At 35.0% G+C, this 19,314-nt stretch overlaps 1 protein-coding gene across 3 annotated transcripts; it reads right to left on the bottom strand.

Moving 5' to 3' along the window:
- Window positions 1–5,042: 5,042 nt before the first annotated feature.
- MAPK8 (mitogen-activated protein kinase 8) lies at window positions 5,043–16,824 on the bottom strand. 3 transcript variants are annotated; one of them, XM_032432424.1, is made up of 7 exons: window positions 16,594–16,824; window positions 13,311–13,382; window positions 11,340–11,522; window positions 10,890–11,014; window positions 10,281–10,344; window positions 7,028–7,105; window positions 5,043–5,207 (listed from the first exon to the last, which is right to left on the bottom strand). In XM_032432424.1, the coding sequence occupies exons 1-7, from the start codon at window positions 16,667–16,669 to the stop codon at window positions 5,062–5,064; spliced, it is 744 nt and encodes a 247-aa protein (XP_032288315.1). In that variant the 5' UTR covers window positions 16,670–16,824; the 3' UTR covers window positions 5,043–5,061. The 3 variants fall into 3 exon arrangements, with proteins under 3 accessions (XP_032288315.1, XP_032288317.1, XP_032288318.1); XM_032432426.1 differs by lacking the exon at window positions 13,311–13,382 and adding an exon at window positions 12,874–12,945; XM_032432427.1 differs by having other exon boundaries at window positions 5,111–5,212; window positions 16,594–16,817.
- Between the last annotated feature and the right edge of the window lie 2,490 nt (window positions 16,825–19,314).

The following is a 19,314-nucleotide window of genomic DNA, read 5'->3' as shown; positions in this document are numbered from 1 at the left end:
AAAAAAAACAGTGAGTGCATGCACCAGGTTGGCAACCACATCGGCTGATGGAGCAGCAGTGATCACGTAAAGACCTACCCCCTGTCCTGTCCTTTCCTCAAAGCAGGGAAGTTTCAGTGCAGGTGAGGGTGGGGACAGCATGGATAAGATAGTTTTCTGGAGCAAGAGCTGAGCAAGATAGAGGAGTGTCGTCATACAGAGACATCCTGGCCAGCACAGGCAAAGAGAATATAAATATGGCGAAGGTGAAAATACACTCAAAGCTGAAATCCCCAGTTTATTTTTAAATAGATCCTCTTTAAACTTATTTTTACCAAGTGGCCATGATGGCTGCTCTCCCACATGGTTACCAAGGACTAGGTTAAAGGCACTGAAGAAAATTCCTTTTAGATAAAGTTTCTCCAGAGATTTTAAACACAAGAAAAACAAGACTAGACAAACCAGAAACCCAGGGTGATATTTTAGGCTCTTCACAATCTGTATAAATCCAAATCTAAGAAACCTGCCCTAATACTACTACCCCTTTAATCCCAATCCACAGGAATCTTAAGATTACCCAGAAAAACTTTTTACCACAAATTTACATTTTGTTTTCAATGAAAAAACTCTTAATTTCATATTTTTCATACCACTTTTTTCTTTTTTATTTAAAATATTATAACCAATTAACATACTAGGTAACAATGTTTACATTCCAGTGGTGCATGTTTAATGACTAGGGCATGAATGATTAAAAACCACAATAATTATCTCAGCATTCCCTACAAAGTGCCCCATTTTGTTTTGTCTAGAGGAGAGGATAGGAGAGGGAATGGAACACAGGGAAGGAACAGGAATGAAGAAGGAATGGTATCATAGAGGGAGAAAAACAAATGTCAATTATCATATGCAGGTTTCCAGGTTTTAAAACCCGTTGAACAGGATAAACTGTAATGAGAAAATAGATGTCACAGTCCAGGTAGACAGCTAGTTCAGTTTAACTTCATCATTCAGCTAAAAGATTAAGAGCTTCTCAAAAATATACCAAATATCGGGCCTACAAAAGTAATTTATTTCTTCGTAAAATTTACTAAGATTTATTCCTTTTGTAAAATGTAAAGAATGGACTGGTATCACGAGCAGGTTTCTACTTATAAAAACAGACAGTAATAATGTCCAACGAACACATCTAACACAATTTTCCAAGATATACAGTGAAAGATTTTCCACGTGAGTCTCTCTTACTGATGCAAGGTATATATTTTACACACTTACTGGTATTGTGTCAACATTGGCTATAAAGTATTTAACACACATTTATAATTCACACTCAGTAAAGAGCTTACAATAAGGGCAATAGCTTACTTGGGAAAGCATAGAAAATTAGTGTGAGGTAGTTCAATAAAAACCTAGTTTAATTTGTAAATTATTGTGAGAATAGAACATTGTGCAAAACTAATCCACAGGTAATATTTCTCAGAAGTTTCAGGAACGAAGAGAATCTAAACTAGAAATGGCCAGAAATTGTTACTCTTACGAGACTCTCCTTAAGAGCACTTAACTAAGAGCAGTTAGTTTGAAATTAATTAGGACGTTTGTTTTCCTTGTGAGTTTTCTAATCGTACCCCAAACTATACATTTCTGCTTCAATGCCCTTTACCTCTTCATCTTTCTTGCTATTAAGGAAAAATCAGTTTCCTCTGATTCAGGAAAAAGCTAAGAGAGATCATAGAAACACAATGTACACTAACATGTAAAGGATACGGAGGCAACATTTAAGAGGGCTGCTAATGACAGAACAGTGGTGTTTGCTTTTTCTACTGAGAAGAGTTTACTGGGGTTATGGGGCTTCATGCATTCACTCTACAGCTAATGTGTGACTAATGAATAACACTCACAAACTACAACAGTATTTTTGAAAATAGACTATGTCTTTACCTCAAAATGTTGTGCAGGCTTGTGCCTAGGCAACACTGAGTAGTTATGTCTTCATATGTATAGCACATACTGGCCGACAGTGTAAACCAAGTCTTATCTGTAACCCCAAAAACAGTTTCACTTGCCCGCTTCTGATCTCACTATCAGACACTGATGTCCTCTTTACCTTCATCTTCTTAGACAAAACAGCAGGATTAACATGGAAGAGAATAATGAAAGGGCTTACAGTAAAGTTTGCTGCTTTGCATACCATCAAGCTTCTCTGTACTATGAAGGGGGCTGTGTGGGTAGCCTCCTCATTTAAGAGGCTGGCATTTCTCTTAGGAAGTCTGGTGTGAAGCACTGTGCCTTGAACCAACCTGGAAGAGTGCATACCAGGAACAATCAGCAGCCAACGGCGTGTGACAAAACGAGAACTGTTCAGCAAACAGTATGAAAGAGTTGAGATGCTCTATTTATGTATATTATAATTAAGCAATCCCAACACCACAATTATTTTACAAATGGTCAGTATATATTAGAGAGTAACAGAGTAGTAACCAGGAAGAACTATGTAGAAAGAATTAGTGTCTCTTTCCTATAAAGCTGAATAATAAAATGATAGAAAGTTGAATAATAAATCAAAATAATTTTCTGACAGTAAGACAATGGGTATATTAAATATATAATGTTGAAAAACCAAAGTTATAAGAGAAGCAAGGTGGCTTTACATAAGTACTGCTTGACAGAAATCTTATTTGTAATTTCTCTTAAAAAAAACAACACACAAATGTTTAAGATGTTTTAAAGGTTCAAAAAGCTTGTAAAATCAAAAGAACCAGTACATCTTTAGCTTAACAGATTTAAGAGACGAGGGAAAGCTGTATTTAGATACTGCATTTTAAAAACCCAGGGCACGCAACAATTAACAAACAGCCTTTGTTTTCAGGATAGAATTTGTTCAGTATTTTAGTCTATGCTAACTAGTAAGAGTTGCTTTTTTCTGCATCAACTGAAGCACGCTGGTTGGCAAGGGGGAGCTGGCATTTAACAAATGATACAGTAAGAACACCTGGTTTTCCTTGCTTAAGCAAGATCTCTAATCAACAGAGATGGCTTACTAGAATCAAACAGAAAATATGGGAAACTTCTGAAAGCATGTCAGCTGTTAAAGTGCAACAGCGAAACAATCTATCCCAGGGAAAATAAAGCTGATTAACTGCCAAATATAAACTAAGAACACACTCATGCTCAAATTTCTGCTAAAATCGTAAATCCAATTCTGTTTCTGTAATTCAAGAGGTGTTATAGTCTCAAAACTCTAATTTGCTTAATAAAATTAACGCACCATGTTGTATGAGTAGAAAAGGGATTGATAAAAAGGCTGACAACTTCAAGAGGCTGGAAATCACGACTTGAAACCGTCAAAAACAAACTTGCTATTTCAAAGGATAGAAAAAGGCTAATGTATTTTAATCCTAAATATTGCACATTAACAATAACCTAAAATACCTAACTCAAAAGGAATTTTGCACTAAATATACGAATAACATGCCAAGCGAACTTTCAGACACTGCATATTGAGATGCACCAGTTCTTGGTCCTGTTGGTCATGAATTCCCATGGGCTTTCTGCCTAGAACCTTGTCATTTACTTAAGTATGCATTTCCTAGTTCATTACATGAAATCCCTCTTGTTCCAAAAATAACAAAAGGTGCCTGGGGGCAATACAGAGAATGTATTTCAGAGATAATGAGACTTCAATGACATTTACTTAAGAATAATTCAGTTGTGGAGAAAGAATCCTGCAGGTATAAAATGTAAACAGTTAACATACACTTGTCAGGAGCAGCACCATTCTTACACTACTCAATATCCACATTGCATGTTTTATTGAAAATCAGGTATAAAAAAACAAAGACTCAGACTAAATAACCACCACTTATGCCTGCTCTGCTCAATGTGAAGAAACAGTCCTTAGAAAATGATATCCTATATATGGCTGTGTGCTACTATTTTCAGATGAACGATATATTGCTCATTTGATACATCACCTACAGAAACTGAAGTAGGCTTTGGAACCTCCCAACAGCTAGTATAAATATGATTATGCTACAGGTAGAATCAAATGGCCAGAAACACCTTGACAACTGGTGCTCAACTGACTGATACTGTGATAGGAAACCAGAAAGGTCCAAGGGCCTGAGGCTGCAGGAAAGGGAAAGACCAGACTCTAGACCACTGCTGGGACCTACAGCCTGAGTAGATTAACTCAGTGTATAGAAAAACAGGCTCATAGCTAGTAGAAGTGAACCATCTGTTTATTTGCATTGAAATGTATTATTCATGAAGTATCCTCTTGACTTTATGTGATCATAAGCTTTGAGCATGCCACAAATTTGCAGAAAATACCATATTCTTTTTACTTTACTTTTGTTGTGTGCGGTGGGGGAATAGGAGGACGGTAGTAGACGCCCAGCATCTTCAGAGACATGCTCTGAGTTACTCTGCCATTTAGATGATGGGGCTTTTGCCAAAAAACAATGTAAGATACCTACCAACTGTTGTAATTAAATTAGGATTGGCAAGTAGCAAATATTGGAGGTTTTTTAACACGTTCATCATTTACAGTAGTTATTCCTGAATACAACTGGCTACAGGTTATTTTCCCTCATTCCTCTGGGGTTATTTCATTGATAAGCACATAACCCTGAAGGATAACATCATGAACAAAACATCTGAAATAAAGTTCTAATAAAAAAACTATAAAAATCTTAAATAATTCATGATATAGGCAAGTCACCACATAATAGTTGCTTTGATAAACAAAATCTTACAAATTCAGTAAAAAAAAAAAATCAGCAGCATAAGATAAAGCAAATATGCAAAAATTTTAAACCATGATAAAATAATTAGGTTTACATTATACAGTTAATTACAGCGAAAATACAATACAGTTTTGTTGCTGTTTTAAAACACAACTTAAGTTTTAAATTACATCACTTGAAATTAAAAAAAATAAACTACTTTACTACAAAATGAATTCTACATTTTTGAAAATCACTCAAAAATAAGACCACTGAATTGTTTTCAAAGTAGTTCTATCAATGACTCAATGACTCCCCACCCCCCCCACCCTACCCCCCCACCCCGAGGCCCAAGTAGTCATCTACAGCAGCCCAGAGGTCCGGCTGACGCTTCTAGACTGCTGTCTGTGTCTGAGGCCAAAGTCGGATCTGTTGACATTGAAGACACATCATTGACAGACGATGATGACGATGGATGCTGAGAGCCATTGATCACTGCTGCACCTGTGCTATGAGAAACAAAACAGCAAATCAGTTGCAGACAGAGTTGCACACCGAGCTACCTATACTGTACCGGCTACCTCTAGTGGTCAATAATTTTTTTCCTCTTGGCTTTGAAAAGGCTCATTAGGTTGTGCGTGAATAATACTGATAATACATGGAAGACTGTACTGCATTTTGTTGGAGAGAGGATCTCAAAGAGATATATGACCCACAAAGTTAAAAACTACTGCCTGCCCTACTAAAAATGACTTATCTTCTCACTGTAAACTCCAAACAGTATTCTGGTACATCTTTTTTTTTTTTTTTTTTAAGATTTTATTCATTTATTTGAGAGAGAGGGGAAGAGACCACATGAGTGGGAGGAGGGGCAGAGGGAGAGGGACAAGCAGACTCCTGGCTGAGCGGGGAGCCCAACTTGGGGCTCCATCCCAGTACCCTGAGGTCAAAACCTGAGCTGAAGTCAAAGTCAAGACATGTATCCTACTGAGCCACCCAGGTGCCCCCTGGTCATCTTGTTTTAAAGCAAAAGCCAAGACAAAGGCTAAAATCACTTTAAAAGAAAGGGCCTTAGAGTTCAACTGTCCCAGTTTGCCTGAGGTTATATGACTTGCCAGGGTCACTAAAATGCCCTAGTCTTGTTATTTTTACTCTAATAAATACTTGATAAAAGCAAATATGATTTATTAAACAGATCAAGTAGGGGAAGACTGGGGTGCCTGGGTGGCTCAGTTGGTTAAGCGTCTGCCTTTGGCTCAGGTCATGATCCCGGGGTCCTGGGATCGAGTCCTGCGTCAGGCTCCCAGCTCAGCGGGGAGGCTGCTTCTCCCTCTCCCTCTGTGCTCTCACTCTTTCCCTCCCTCAAGTAAATAAATAAAATATTTTTTAAAAAAAAGTAGGGGAAGACTGTTTCCTTTAGTGAAAGTATAGCTAAGAAGCATTTCCTGGATTAAAAAAAAACAAACAGGAATATATAACCAATAGAGAAATCCTTTCAAGGGAGTTGGGTTAGGAAATGGGAGGGAATGTCATGGGGGGTGGGAAGTATGTTAAAGGTGATTCATGTTCTAGGTAAGTACTTTTTTATGGTATTTCTGAACTATGTGATCACTAAATAAGGGTCATTCCAAATTTGAGTTTATTAAATAATTCAAGTTATACAATAGTTCTTAACACATTTATGGAATAAAAGCAATGGTTTCCAAATTGAGCAGTAAGAATTTTTAGCGCTGAATTTTAGGCACTCAAGGATGCTAAAAACAAAGCCAGTTGATGGACTCTGAGAAACAAACTGAGGGTTTTAGAGGGGAAGGGGTGGGGGTGGGGTGGGTTAGCCTGGTGATGGGTATTAAGAAGGGCATGTATTGCATGGAGCACTGGGTGTTATATGCAAACAATGAATCATGGACCACTACATCAAAAACTAATGATGTACTGTATGGTGACTAACAATAAAAAAACAAACAATCAAAGCCGGTTGAAAACCACTGCTCCAGAACCCAGCATCTCAGTGTTTGAAATTATCCTACTATTCTGTCTAATGATGAACAATAAACACTTTGGAATACAAAAGGTCCTCTGAGAGCTTGTCTTCAAATGCAACAAGGAAATAGCCAGGGGCATGGGAATAGGCAAATCTTTAATTAGTATGATGTATTGGTACAAGAGTGTACCAGTGCTTTCAAATTTAACTACCCAAGTTGTATTCCCTATACTTCTTAAACTTTGAACAAGAACCGTGGTAAACTGCAGGATTCATGCAACTGAAGATTACCACAGAAGAAGTAAACTGTAACCTTAACCAAGCTTATATTGTAACCAACCTAAAGGAGAGGGCTGCCCCCTTATAACTCCATTCTTGGTTCTCTCCTCCAAGTCCATAACTTCTTTGTATATCAACTCTGAAAAAGAAGTGAACAAAAACAAACTTTTCAAAAGTCTGAGAGCCAATCTCACAGATATCTACGTTTTAAGTAAAACATTTTTATACACGTTAACTATTTCTAATAGTGTCCTTTCAATGGCAAAGAGTCCCTTAAGTGTCAGTCTGAGATTCAAAGGTGTTAGTAACAATTCCCTGATCTTGAACTATGAACTATACTAAAAGAAAAAAATCTGTGCTATAACTAATGTTTCTAAAGTTGGATTAAGGATAGTGCTTGGGTTAGAAGCCTTATCTTTTTTACTCCACCAGCATTTTGTACTATACCGTATCATCCTACACATCATACTACAAATGCTCAATTCAATCTCAGTGAGGGCTTGAATCACATTTGTCTTATTCACATCTATTTCCTGAGCTGTGGTATAGTCCATCAGGTGCTTATCCAGATATCTGTTAAAAGATTTAAATGCAAGCATGTATGAAAGCTTCTTTAATCAGAATGGAATATAAATACATTTTTATTTTTTAAAAAAGCAGGTAGCTACCCTTCAAATCCTTATGATTTGAAGCATGACATGCTATCACAGTCAATATTTCTCCATGGAAATCTTTTTTTTTTACTGTACAGTAGGTGGACTGTTGTGAGCACTGCTCCAACTGAAGGGAGAGCAGATGCTGTCCTGAGGCCATATGTGCCCCCTGCCCTGTGTTCTTCTATGTCAAGTGTGATGCACCTTGTGGGTCGGAATGTCTACTTCAGAAGAACCTTCTAGTGGATGTTACATCACCATTATTCATCTTCTTTGGGTCATGGAATCCTGTGAGAAGTGCGTAAGAGCAATGAACCCTCTTCTAAGAAAAATGTACAAGCAGAAAATGTTCAAAGAATTTCAAGGTATCTAATTCCTTAAATTAAGCTGATAAAGAATCTCTGATTATAAGGTAAAGTAAGTGGATATGTCAGAATGAAAAGGAGCTAAAGACAGCTAAGTTTGCTTGCTATGGTAATCTTCTGGTCTTAGAAGGAGGAAAAATAGGAAGTCTGGATAGAGGAAAGAATGGAAGATGCTTTTCTTGAAAGCAACAAAAAGGAATGATAAGTATTTCAAATAGGATTTTTTTTAAAAAAGAGAAAACAACACCCATTTGTGAAGAGGTATTAGGGCATAGGAACCAAAGCTAATTAGGAGTACTAATTACGGAAAACAACCTGTAAGCTAATGGTTCTGGCAATGGATTTTTTTTTCTATTATAATGCTAAAACTCTTAAGTAGATCTTAAAAAAAGGCAGTTTGTGGGTAAATGAGCGGCACTTGGACTAGGAGAAAAAGATACAGAATAAAGGTAAACATGTTTAGAGTAATCCAAAATCACAGATACATCTTTATACACAAACAAAAATACAGCTGACTCTTGAACAACACAGGTTTGAAATGGATGGGTCCACTTATACGTGGATTTTTTTCAACAAATATACGTACAGTACTGTAAATGTATTTTGTCTTATGATTTTCTTAATAACATTTTTTTCTCTAGCTTACTTTATTATAAGAATACAGTATATAATACATATAATATATAAAATATGTGTTCATCAACTATGTTATTAGTAAAGGTTCCAGAAAGCAGCAGGTTATAAGCAGTTGTTTTGGGGTAGTCCAAAGCTCTATGTGAACTTTTGACTGTGTGTGAGTCAGTATCCCAACCCCTGCATTGATGGAAGGGTCAACTGTACTATGTTTCACTAATTTTAAGATGCACTTTTTCCAGTTTAATATCTATGAAATGGAGTTGCATCTTATAATCAATGATGCAGTGCAACTGGCAGTGTTTTCTCTTAGTGGTATAATTATGTGTGTTTTACAATTGGTGGCCTATTAAGATTACAGGAAACACATAAATGTCTATTGTAAATGTAATGATATATAAAAATATCAGGTAAGATATTTTAATACATACTTTGGTCCACAATTACATCCTTGTACATTACTTATTACGTATACAGATGTACTAGGTTCTACTCAATTCTATCATTCTGGTGGGCTCTATAGAGTCTAACTACATGTTTCCCAAAAGTTAACTCAGAGAAAACTAATCTTGGTTATTCCTAAGAAAAAAGAATCAAATTCATTCTTCCCAAATAGATTCATAGATGGATCACCTGTTCAGGTTTATACCTCCCCACTATCTTTAGCCTTTCCAACTATTTAGGTACTTAAGCTCTTAATAACATGTCTTTTGTCTCCATTTTAAGATCAGGTAAAGAAGGGACCAAGTGACTTGCCCAAAGTCACGTAGCTAAAAGTGGTCAAACTACTAAATGACAACAAATCAAATGGAAGTAAATAGGATCTAAAAATTGTCTAGCCCCAATGATCCAGTGACTCTTTTAAAGACAGAAATATTTTAACATTTCTATGACAGTCAGTGCATTATTAACGTTTACCCACATTCACAAAGTAGAACTACTATATTAGATTCACAAAGATTAAAAATTAACTCACTCTGTTGGTAAGGGTGGGGGTAAAACAGACATTCCTACACAATGCTGACAGAAGTATAAACTGCTAAAATTTCTTTGGAGAATAATTTGGAAATACTTGAAAAATATCCTTTGGCCCAGCAAATCTCCTTGTAGGATTTTTCTTACAGGCATGTTATCACATGTGCACAAGAAGACTGCAGAGTTGTTTGTAACAACAACCTGGACACAACTTAAAGCTCTTCAAGAGGGAGTTGGATACAGAAATTGTGACACAGCCATCAACAGAACACTAATCAGCTATTAAACCAAATAAGCCAGATACATGGAACAAGACAGAATAATCTCAAAGATAAATGATTATATCAACAAATCAAGTGTGCACAGTATATCACCATTTGTGATTAACACAGAGTGGGAGAGGAAATGAGGGAGACAGCAAACACAAGTTTGTATATCTGTACACTATGGAAGAACATAAAAATTCCAGAAAGCATCAATGTGTCAGGGTGGGAAACCTGAGAGATTCAGATTAAGTCACGGACAGAAGGAGACTTACTTTCTACTTCTGTAAAAATGTTAATAGTCTTTTTACCAAATATCAGTTATGAATAATAGAAAATATTTTTAATTTCCTTCACATGAATAAATCAACATAAAGATCCATAAGCTCTTCCAGTTTCATCTCTAAGAATCTGGTGAATGTTACCTTTCCATTCTTCTATTGTATGTTCCCTTTCATCTAACTGCTTGTCAGGTATCTTTGGTGGTGGCTGAAAAACACAAGGCAACAATAATTGAGTCAGTTTATTGGTAGTATATAAATTCTTTATAATTATTTGAATTATTAGCCAGGCAGAGACTTTCAAAAATACATCATTAGACCAACACTGACCAATCACCAACAGCCTTCTTATGTAGAAACTAGTTTTGGATGACATTTTCACAACAGGAAAAAAGATGTTTAACTCTCTTTTTCTTTTCTTCTAGTTTTTGAAATTGTCACATTTACATCACAGAATTGTGCTATGCTTTGGACACAACAGTTTGTTTTGTAACTAAACTAGTCAGAATGTTCTCCCAAAGTGCTCAACATTCTAGCGCATCATGTACCAAGGCAAAAAGGCAAGAAATAGTGGGATGTAACTTTATTTTGTGTGGAGGGTGCTTGGATATGCTCATTAACTTAAGATACTATTCATGCAAAAACAGAAAAACACCATAATCATTTATGTATATTTTTATTTAAAATTAAAAAATTTCCTCCAAACCTAACTTTAATTCAATATATTCTTCAAACATTAAGAAAAAAACTTACAGCTTCTGCTTCAGAAGGATCATACCAAACATTGATATACGGGTGCTGGAGAGCTTCATCTACAGAGATCCTTTTAGATGCATCAATTACCAGCATTTTGGATAACAAATCCCTTGCCTGACTGGCTGTAAAAAAAAATGATGTTAATGTACATGTATTTCATAAAAGTTTTTAAATTATCATAAATTTTAGAAACTTGAAACTATCATTTATCAAAAAGTAAATGTTTTAAAAAGAATAGATTTTACTATAAAATCAGGTCATACATATGATTAAAAAAACAGAACTACAAAAAAATAAAAATAAAATAAAATAACAAAAATTTAACTAAAACCTTTCCCTTTTTTCCCCCACCCCGAGAGAACGCTGGGTTATATCCCTTAAGAACATAAACACACACACACACACACACCCCAAATGGGACTAAATATACATATTTATAAAAAGTACCTTTAAGTTTGTTGTGTTCCGAGTCAGCTGGGAAAAGTACATCGGGGAAGAGTTTCTCAAAGCTGTATCCAGCATACTTAGGTCTGTTTTCAACATAAGTCCTTACTGTTGGCTGTAGTTTCTTCATGAATTCAGGGCATGGTGTTCCAAGCTGTTCAATAACTTTATTCCACTGATCAATATCTAATATCAAGTAGCTAAGAAAAATACTCTGTATCTAATGTTCAACACATTAGCCATATCTATATTAAAATAACAAGAAAACGGCAATTTAAAAAATCCTAAGAAAAGAATGTGGCAGTTATAAATCTTCTCTTACAGCCACCTTGTAAAAGGCAATGACTGTAGATACAAAGTATCAATAAATAAGCTTTGTTAACCTTATTGTGTGTGTGTGTGTGTGTGTGTGTGTGTGTGTGTGTCTACTAATACTGATTTTACCATTAAAACAGAAGCTTAAACCCACAAATTCTAAATACAAATGGTAAGTGACTCAAGGAATAATGACAATTACTACCTACAGGGACTCTAAATTTAAACTACATAATTCTAGAATACAAAATCTGTCTTTTGTTCCAGCTTATCAGAAAATGTGAATGCATTTCCTGGAGGATAAGAAATATTTATTATCTGTCCTATATTTTTTTGTTTTCTGCACTAACAGAAAATAACCAGTAGCAATAAAAATGATGGCTTTAACAAAAGTGGCATTTTCTTTTGCCATTCTTTGTTTAGCTTATGTTAATTAAAATGTTTTTAAAGCTCTGAAACCTAAGAAAATGAGTCTGCGTTTTGGTAAGTTGTGAGGTTAAGATTCCCTGGTCTTTTTCATCCTAGTTTTTATATTCCAAGTCCTCCCTGCAGACTAACTCAAACTTTCCTACTATAACCCAGTGAGTACGGTTTTTCCCATTCCTCCTCCTATAACAATTCTAAGTGTTACTAACTGATAAACACATAACAGATCACTGTTAATATAAATACTGAAACTAGTCAGATGAACAAAAAGAATGAATCCAAATCTACTCACAATATAAAACTATTACTGCTAAAATTCTCAGATGAAAAAATCAGTATGTTATGTTGAGCAATGAGACAACAACCAAAAGACACAAAACACAAAGAACATTAACAAAAGAGGAGGTGGTTGGGGGAACAAAACAAAAGGATGAACAGAAGCAACAGACAATTCTAAAATTCATATTAAGTCCTAAGTACTTCTAGACTTCCTCAAGTGTGTAATTATTAGAAATTTTAATGCAAGCCATGATTTTTGATTTAGGTTAAATAAATCAACTCAAAGCCAGCAAGTAATTGTGGATAATTAACTTGAGCAGTTGTCAGAATTAACATATAAAACAATAAATGAGGGAAAGGAAAGTCTATGTCAAATAGCAGGTGGTATTTTGAAAGAGTAATTTAACAATACTTCATTATCAGGGAGAGACAAAAATACATTACACCTGACCAAGCTGAAGTGCTACCATACATTTTGACCTTTAGAAACTACATTTTAGGCCAAAGATAAGGATACGATCTGTACCTGGGAACAAAACACCACCTTTGATCATTTCTCCCATGATGCACCCAACTGACCAAATGTCAACTGAAAACAAAATGCAATGACATTAACATAAAGATTTTGGTTAAAATAAAAAAAAAAAATATTTAAACATTAAAAAAAATCACATACACCATGTATACTTTAAAATTATAGAAAGCAGTATAAAATAAAAATGAATGACAGTGAATGTGCTCTAACTACCAGCAGAGACTGTATGTCCTACTGCCAGATGCAGCCTACAAATATTTCAGCTTCTTGTCTCAACAATTTTTGAACTATAACAGCCACAAACTTTACATTTGTTTAAAGAAACCCATATATATGAATGTACCATATTTATTTTCATTAGAGAATATAAGGAAGTTCATCACCTAACTAATTTAACTGCTGCAGCAGCACAAGGATACAGTCCCTTCCTGGAAAGAGGATTTTGTGGCAAACCATTTCTCCCATAATGCACCCCACAGACCATAAATCCACTATATGTTTGCAGCACAAAAGAAGGAAAAGCAAAGCAAAAGGTCGTTAAAATCAAAGAAGCATAATATGACTGCATTATATAAAAACTGCAAAACATCACAAAAAGAAAAAAGTGATTTTAATTTTAGCTAATGGAATAATTTAAAACACAAAATATTTTTCAAAAGGCTTTGATTCACAAAAGCAAATGTGAAGTGTAGCCTTTTAACTACATATCTAATTTTAAAGTGAGAGCTATGCACAGAAATCACGTAATTGAAAAACCTATAAATTTTGTCTCTAAAAATTGTTCATAAAATATGAAACAGAACCGAACACATCTTTTCAAATAAGGCTGAAAATGAACACGAGGCAGCAAAATTTAAATAATAAAATCTTGACACTATTTTGAGGTTCAACTGTGCATTATACTCTCTCTTTAAGTCAAATAAAAGAAAAAAGCATGAGCAGAAATAATCTAGTATATTAAAATATTTAACAGAAAGAATGTGTTTCTATGAGTCATTACAATTAAAAAGTTAATCAAAAGCTCTTCAGAAATTTTCAAACTGGATTTCAAACTGGATAAATTTATTTGAGAAGTCCTATGTTTATTCTGAATTGAGTTACTATTTTCTTGGCAATGTCACAATACATTTACCCTATTATCCCAAAAGGAACAAGTGCATAGAAAATGAACAAATAATCAATGAACAAAACTTCATAAAAGAAGTATATTTTATATGTTTTCCACGTAAGGTTTTTTAAACCCATAAAACCAAACTGCTTTCGTTTAAGAAGTTAGTTTTAGTTGGATATAATATGAAAGTTCCCACAGATTTATCTACATGGAGTCTCCTTGTTGACTTACTGACCCTCATCAACTTTTAATGGGAGCTCTCAATGCTGGAAATAATCTGCTAGACAAAGAAAATGGCAATTTGGAAATCTCCACCTGGTTCACTAATACACCCTGACATTTTGTATCTTTGGTTTGAAAATTTGGTTAAAAAAAAAAAGGAGAGGAGGTAGCTAGATCCATTGTGGTGATCACTTCATAATGTATATATAAAGACTGAATTACTATGATGTACACTTGAAACAATATTGTATGCCTACTATATACTTCAATTTAAAAAAAAGGAGAGTAGGTGGTTGCAGTTTAATAGAAGAGGGGAAGAATAAGCAATTTAAAAAGAAAGCCTTAGAAACTTGCATATGTTTTTGAAGTTTCAAGGTCCTTTTTAAGAGCAAAAGAAGAAAGGGGAAGAAGTAAGTGTTAGGGAGAAGTGCCCATGCTGGTGGACTTATGAAATTAGAAGTCTGTACTTTCTAATGTACTCATAAAGAGACTGCCAGCTCATTACAGAATCTTTGTAACAAAGGTGGGAATAAATTTTGGAAATCCTGTAGAACTAAAGTTTCTCTAAAATTTCATATTAAAATTCGTATGACTCTATATGATTCAACTTTCAAGAATAAAATTTTAGAGGAAAAGGTAATACTCATAAATCAGTTCAGAGAACAATTTTTTTCCAAGGTTTTCATTTTTGGAATAAATCTACCACAATAAATTTCCCTATAGATTTTAAAGAAGAGCAAACTTTAAATATCCAGGACGTAATTTATGCAGGTGACCTTAAGAAAAACATATTTTTAAACAAATTTCAAAATCTGCAAGCATGAGAAGATATTGCCTGGGTTAGTGAAGACTTTCTCAAAATATGGTGTGCCTGATTCAAACACAAAACTAGCTTTAAATGGTCTAACTGCTTAGTCTATTAGGCAGTTTAAATATATTCCATTATATTACAGTTCGTAAAAAGCTTTACGGTAGCTTGCAATAAAAGACAAAACAAAGTTGTTAAAACAAGTGGGAGTGGGATGTTACCGAAAGAAGGAAGTTCTAATGTTTAACCTTATTGTTATCATGATTAAGCATTACATTCGACTTTGTTTCCTGAGGCAAAAATGGGCAATAAAGTGATCTATACAATTCCTATCTAAGACAGGAAAGCATGTCAATTCTTTATGATAGTTTCTCTTGGTGCTAATTTCTGGTAGGAAGCTATCACTAAGATCACATTTACAGGACACTGAGTGACACAGTATCTGTGACAATTGATAGCTTTATAGCAAATGCAAAAGTAATCTTTATGATGGTCACTGAAAGTCTCATTTCTCAAAAGAGTCTAATACTAAATCCAACTCACTGAATTCTAAGGTATAAAACAATTTTAGAGAGTAAGAAAAAACAGCATGTTAAAGAAAATAATCATAAATATTTGAAGTATTTGTTTTTAATTAATTCAGAAAAGTAAAGGAAATTAAGCTAAAATCCTCAGTTCAATGTTGTCTTTTATAAAAACGAATCTTGAAGATTAATAAGAGTTTCTTGATTCAAAGTGAACTGCTGTTCCAGATTCCTTACTAAAAAAAAAAAAAAACATCTAGGTCCTATTCTAGGGAGTATTTTCGATGAAATGACCACATTTTAAAAGTTACAGTTTAAGTCCATAATAATCCTGTGTAGATTTATTTATGTCCTAAATATCTGCGATTCAACAAAACTTAAGTTACACGTATGTACATATATATATAACATTTTAAAACATACGTGAACTACATGCCTGATCATTTTCTTCAACCTTGATTCTAATGCTGAAATATTTAATTGAATATACCCACATATAATAATGCCATTTCTTTAAGGTGGGACACAAGGCTCTGATGAAACACTGTTTCTTCCAAAAGATCACCTTAATTATCCATCAGCTTTGCAGAATGGCCTCACTGTAGCTCTTAAAGTTTACACTAAGTGCTATAACTTTAGTTTCATACGTTTAGAAATAGGTTCAAACATCACTAATGCAAAGTAGGATTATTACTAAAGATAAAATGTCAGTCCACCATATACTTCCTTGAGCCCCTGTTAGAAATACTCATTTTCAAGTTATAGGCAAGCAAATGGCATTACGTTCTGTTTTAGGAGCCACTGCAACAAATCCTTTATCCAGCTGTAGTGTTGATAGTTATGTACTTATATTTAAATAAACAGGGGCCCCAAGTTTTTCCAAACATTTATGACAAAATTTATAGTTACTTTCAAACTTGTGATAAACATTTCAGTGATACATTTAACTTCTATGCACTTCAGCTTAAAAATTTTACATAAGAAATCTGATAAACAAAAGCAAATAACAGTATTTCAAGTAAATAGTGTTTGCTGACCGTTTTCTTTGTAGCCCATCCCTAGGATGACCTCAGGTGCTCTGTAGTAGCGAGTCACTACGTAAGGTGTCATCATAAAACTAGTTCCTGCAGTCCTGGCCAGTCCAAAGTCAAGAATCTTCAAAGTGCAGTCTGATTTTACCACTATATTACTGGGCTTTAAGTCCTTCAAAATATTAAAAACAAAGAAATGACTGCTATGATATATATAAACATTTTACAGTTTACAGGTTATTAGATCACTTTTTTAAAAAAAGATTTTATTTATTTATTTGAGAGAGAGAGAGAGGAAGTGTGTGAGTGAGCAGGGGGTGGGGCAGAGGGAGAGAGAGAATCCCAAGCAGACTCCCTGCTGAGCAGGGAACCTGAAATGGGGCTCCACCCCACGACCCTGAGATCATGACCGGAGCTGAAATCAAGTCAGATGCTTAACCCACTGAGCCACCCAGGTGTCCCATTATTAGATTACTTATAAAACAATTCATGATAACTGTTGTAGTTTCTCTCATTATAATCAACATCACACTGCTCAGATTCATCGTAACAGGCAATGTTGAGAAATTAGCTTGATGGCATTTTTCACTTATGAATACCTACATACAGATTAATTTGTAATGTTTTATTTTCTAGAAATTATGATTAGCTAGAAATTTTCAATCAAGTGCAATAAAAGCAGTTTGTAAGGCATTTCAAAGTTATTGTAGTAAAAGAAAGAGAATCCTAAGTTAGCATTTATGCTCACTTGTATACTAAATTATCAGATTTTTTAAAAATCTCATTTTAGGGCTGCCCAGGTGGCTCAGTTGGTTGAGTGTCCAACTCTTGATTTTGGCTCAGGTCGTGATCTCAGAGTCATGGATTCGAGCCCTGCATCGGGTTCCACACTCAGCGGGGAATCTGCTTGAGATTCTCCCTCTCCCTCTGCCCCTCCCCCTGCTAGCGTGTTCTCTCCCTCTCAAATAAAATCTTTTTAAAAAAGATTTTATTTGAGAGAGAGAACGAGTGGGGAGGGGAGGAGCAGAGGGAGAGGGAGAATCTCAAGCAGACTCCCCGCTGAGTGTGGAACCCGATGCAGGGCTTGATTGATTCTAGGACCCTGAGATCACGACCTGAGCTGAAGGCAGATGCTTAACCGACTGAGCCATCCAGGCGCCCCCCAAAAATCTCATTTTAAAGTCACAGTAAGCTTTATATAGATATTACAAGTCAACAATGGGTCATTCCATGTCAATCCAAGCAAATGTCATTTGACCTTTCAAACCAGCAGACTTTCAATTCTAAAGGACTGAAATGGTCATTATCAGTCTTTCCATAACTGGATTCCCACTTGAAATTACACAAATTTGTTCATAAAATTGTCATCTGCCCATGGAAGTCGGACATCACTGTCTTGGTGCCACTAATCCATAAAATTACTTGCTGTTGATGCTACTAAATAATGTCCTTGTGAAGAATTTTCCACCTAACCCAACCTTAAGGAATTCTGTGTTATGATCGTTAAAAGGCATTCATGACTTCAAGTCCAACACACTGCCTGTTAGCTCCGATGAATCTTATTATGAACCAAGAAACCAAAGAAAGCAAGCACAGTATATCCACACCACAAAACCATTCCATTACTGGTACTGACAAGTAGTATATAACATTCAATGCCAGTGATTAATACAAAAGAAAAAAAGCTGGCCTGAAAGACAGTTTACACTTTTGTAACGTTTACATCCAGAAAATAACATATCTTGTCTTTAGCATATTTTGACAGGTGATCATGAATGGGTTTAGAAGATATGTAATCTAAGGGATTTTTCAAGTTAAAAATAGATATCAACAGGCTTAGTGAAATAGAAGATGAAAATTTTCATTATTGTTATTCTGTAAATATAAACTGAACATTATTTACAAAATACATTATCTCAGCAAAGTAACACAGCCTGTTCAAGAATTACATATTGCAAGCTTTGATACTACTTCAGTATCTACTGTGATGGGTAAAGATTAATGGCTCTTTATACTACTGCATTCTAGCCTAGAGATAAGATTTCAACCTTAAACACTTTATTTTGGAAAGATTAAGAGCACAATACTTTTTTAGAAATATTTTTTATCAAGAAAAAACAGTCAAAAAAATGCTTCAAAGAATATTACCTGAAATTCATCTTTGTATATCAATCTATACCTTTCTACAGATGTTAGTAACATTGTTAATTATATATGAGAAGAATAAGTGAACTTGTATAAATTTGTGGCAGAGGAAGTAGAACTAACCTAATATTCCGACTTCTCCCCCCAAATTTTTCAGCTTCCTTACATGCAGGAACTAACTGTGATTAGTTCTAGTCAATAGGACGGGAGCGGGAGCAAAGAACAGAAGGGCCATGCACAACATCCTGTCGTCTCTTCCTCTGCTTTGTTGATTAGTACCATTCCAGGTAGTGGATCTTCCGTCAGCCCAGGTTGTTGAGCACCTAAGTAAGGCAGAATCCTTACCCTACCATGATCTACCCTGGACATGTAGTGTGGAAAATAAACCTTAGTTGTGTTAAGCTACTATGAATTTAGGGTTTATTTGTTACCTTGGCATAGCCTAGTGGTAACGCTGTTATTTATAATAAGAAGTGTGTATTTGGTCTGTCCCAATTACAGGCACACAGCTCCTAAAACCCTTAGAATTACCTAAAAGGTAAGAGCAATAAAGGTGAAAGGAGTGCCTTTTGTTATTCATAA

This window comes from Phoca vitulina, unplaced genomic scaffold (assembly GCF_004348235.1).
Source record: "Phoca vitulina isolate PV1807 unplaced genomic scaffold, GSC_HSeal_1.0 scaffold48, whole genome shotgun sequence".
Lineage (NCBI taxonomy): Eukaryota > Metazoa > Chordata > Mammalia > Carnivora > Phocidae > Phoca > Phoca vitulina.
This window is presented reverse-complemented; position numbering and strand designations above follow the sequence as displayed.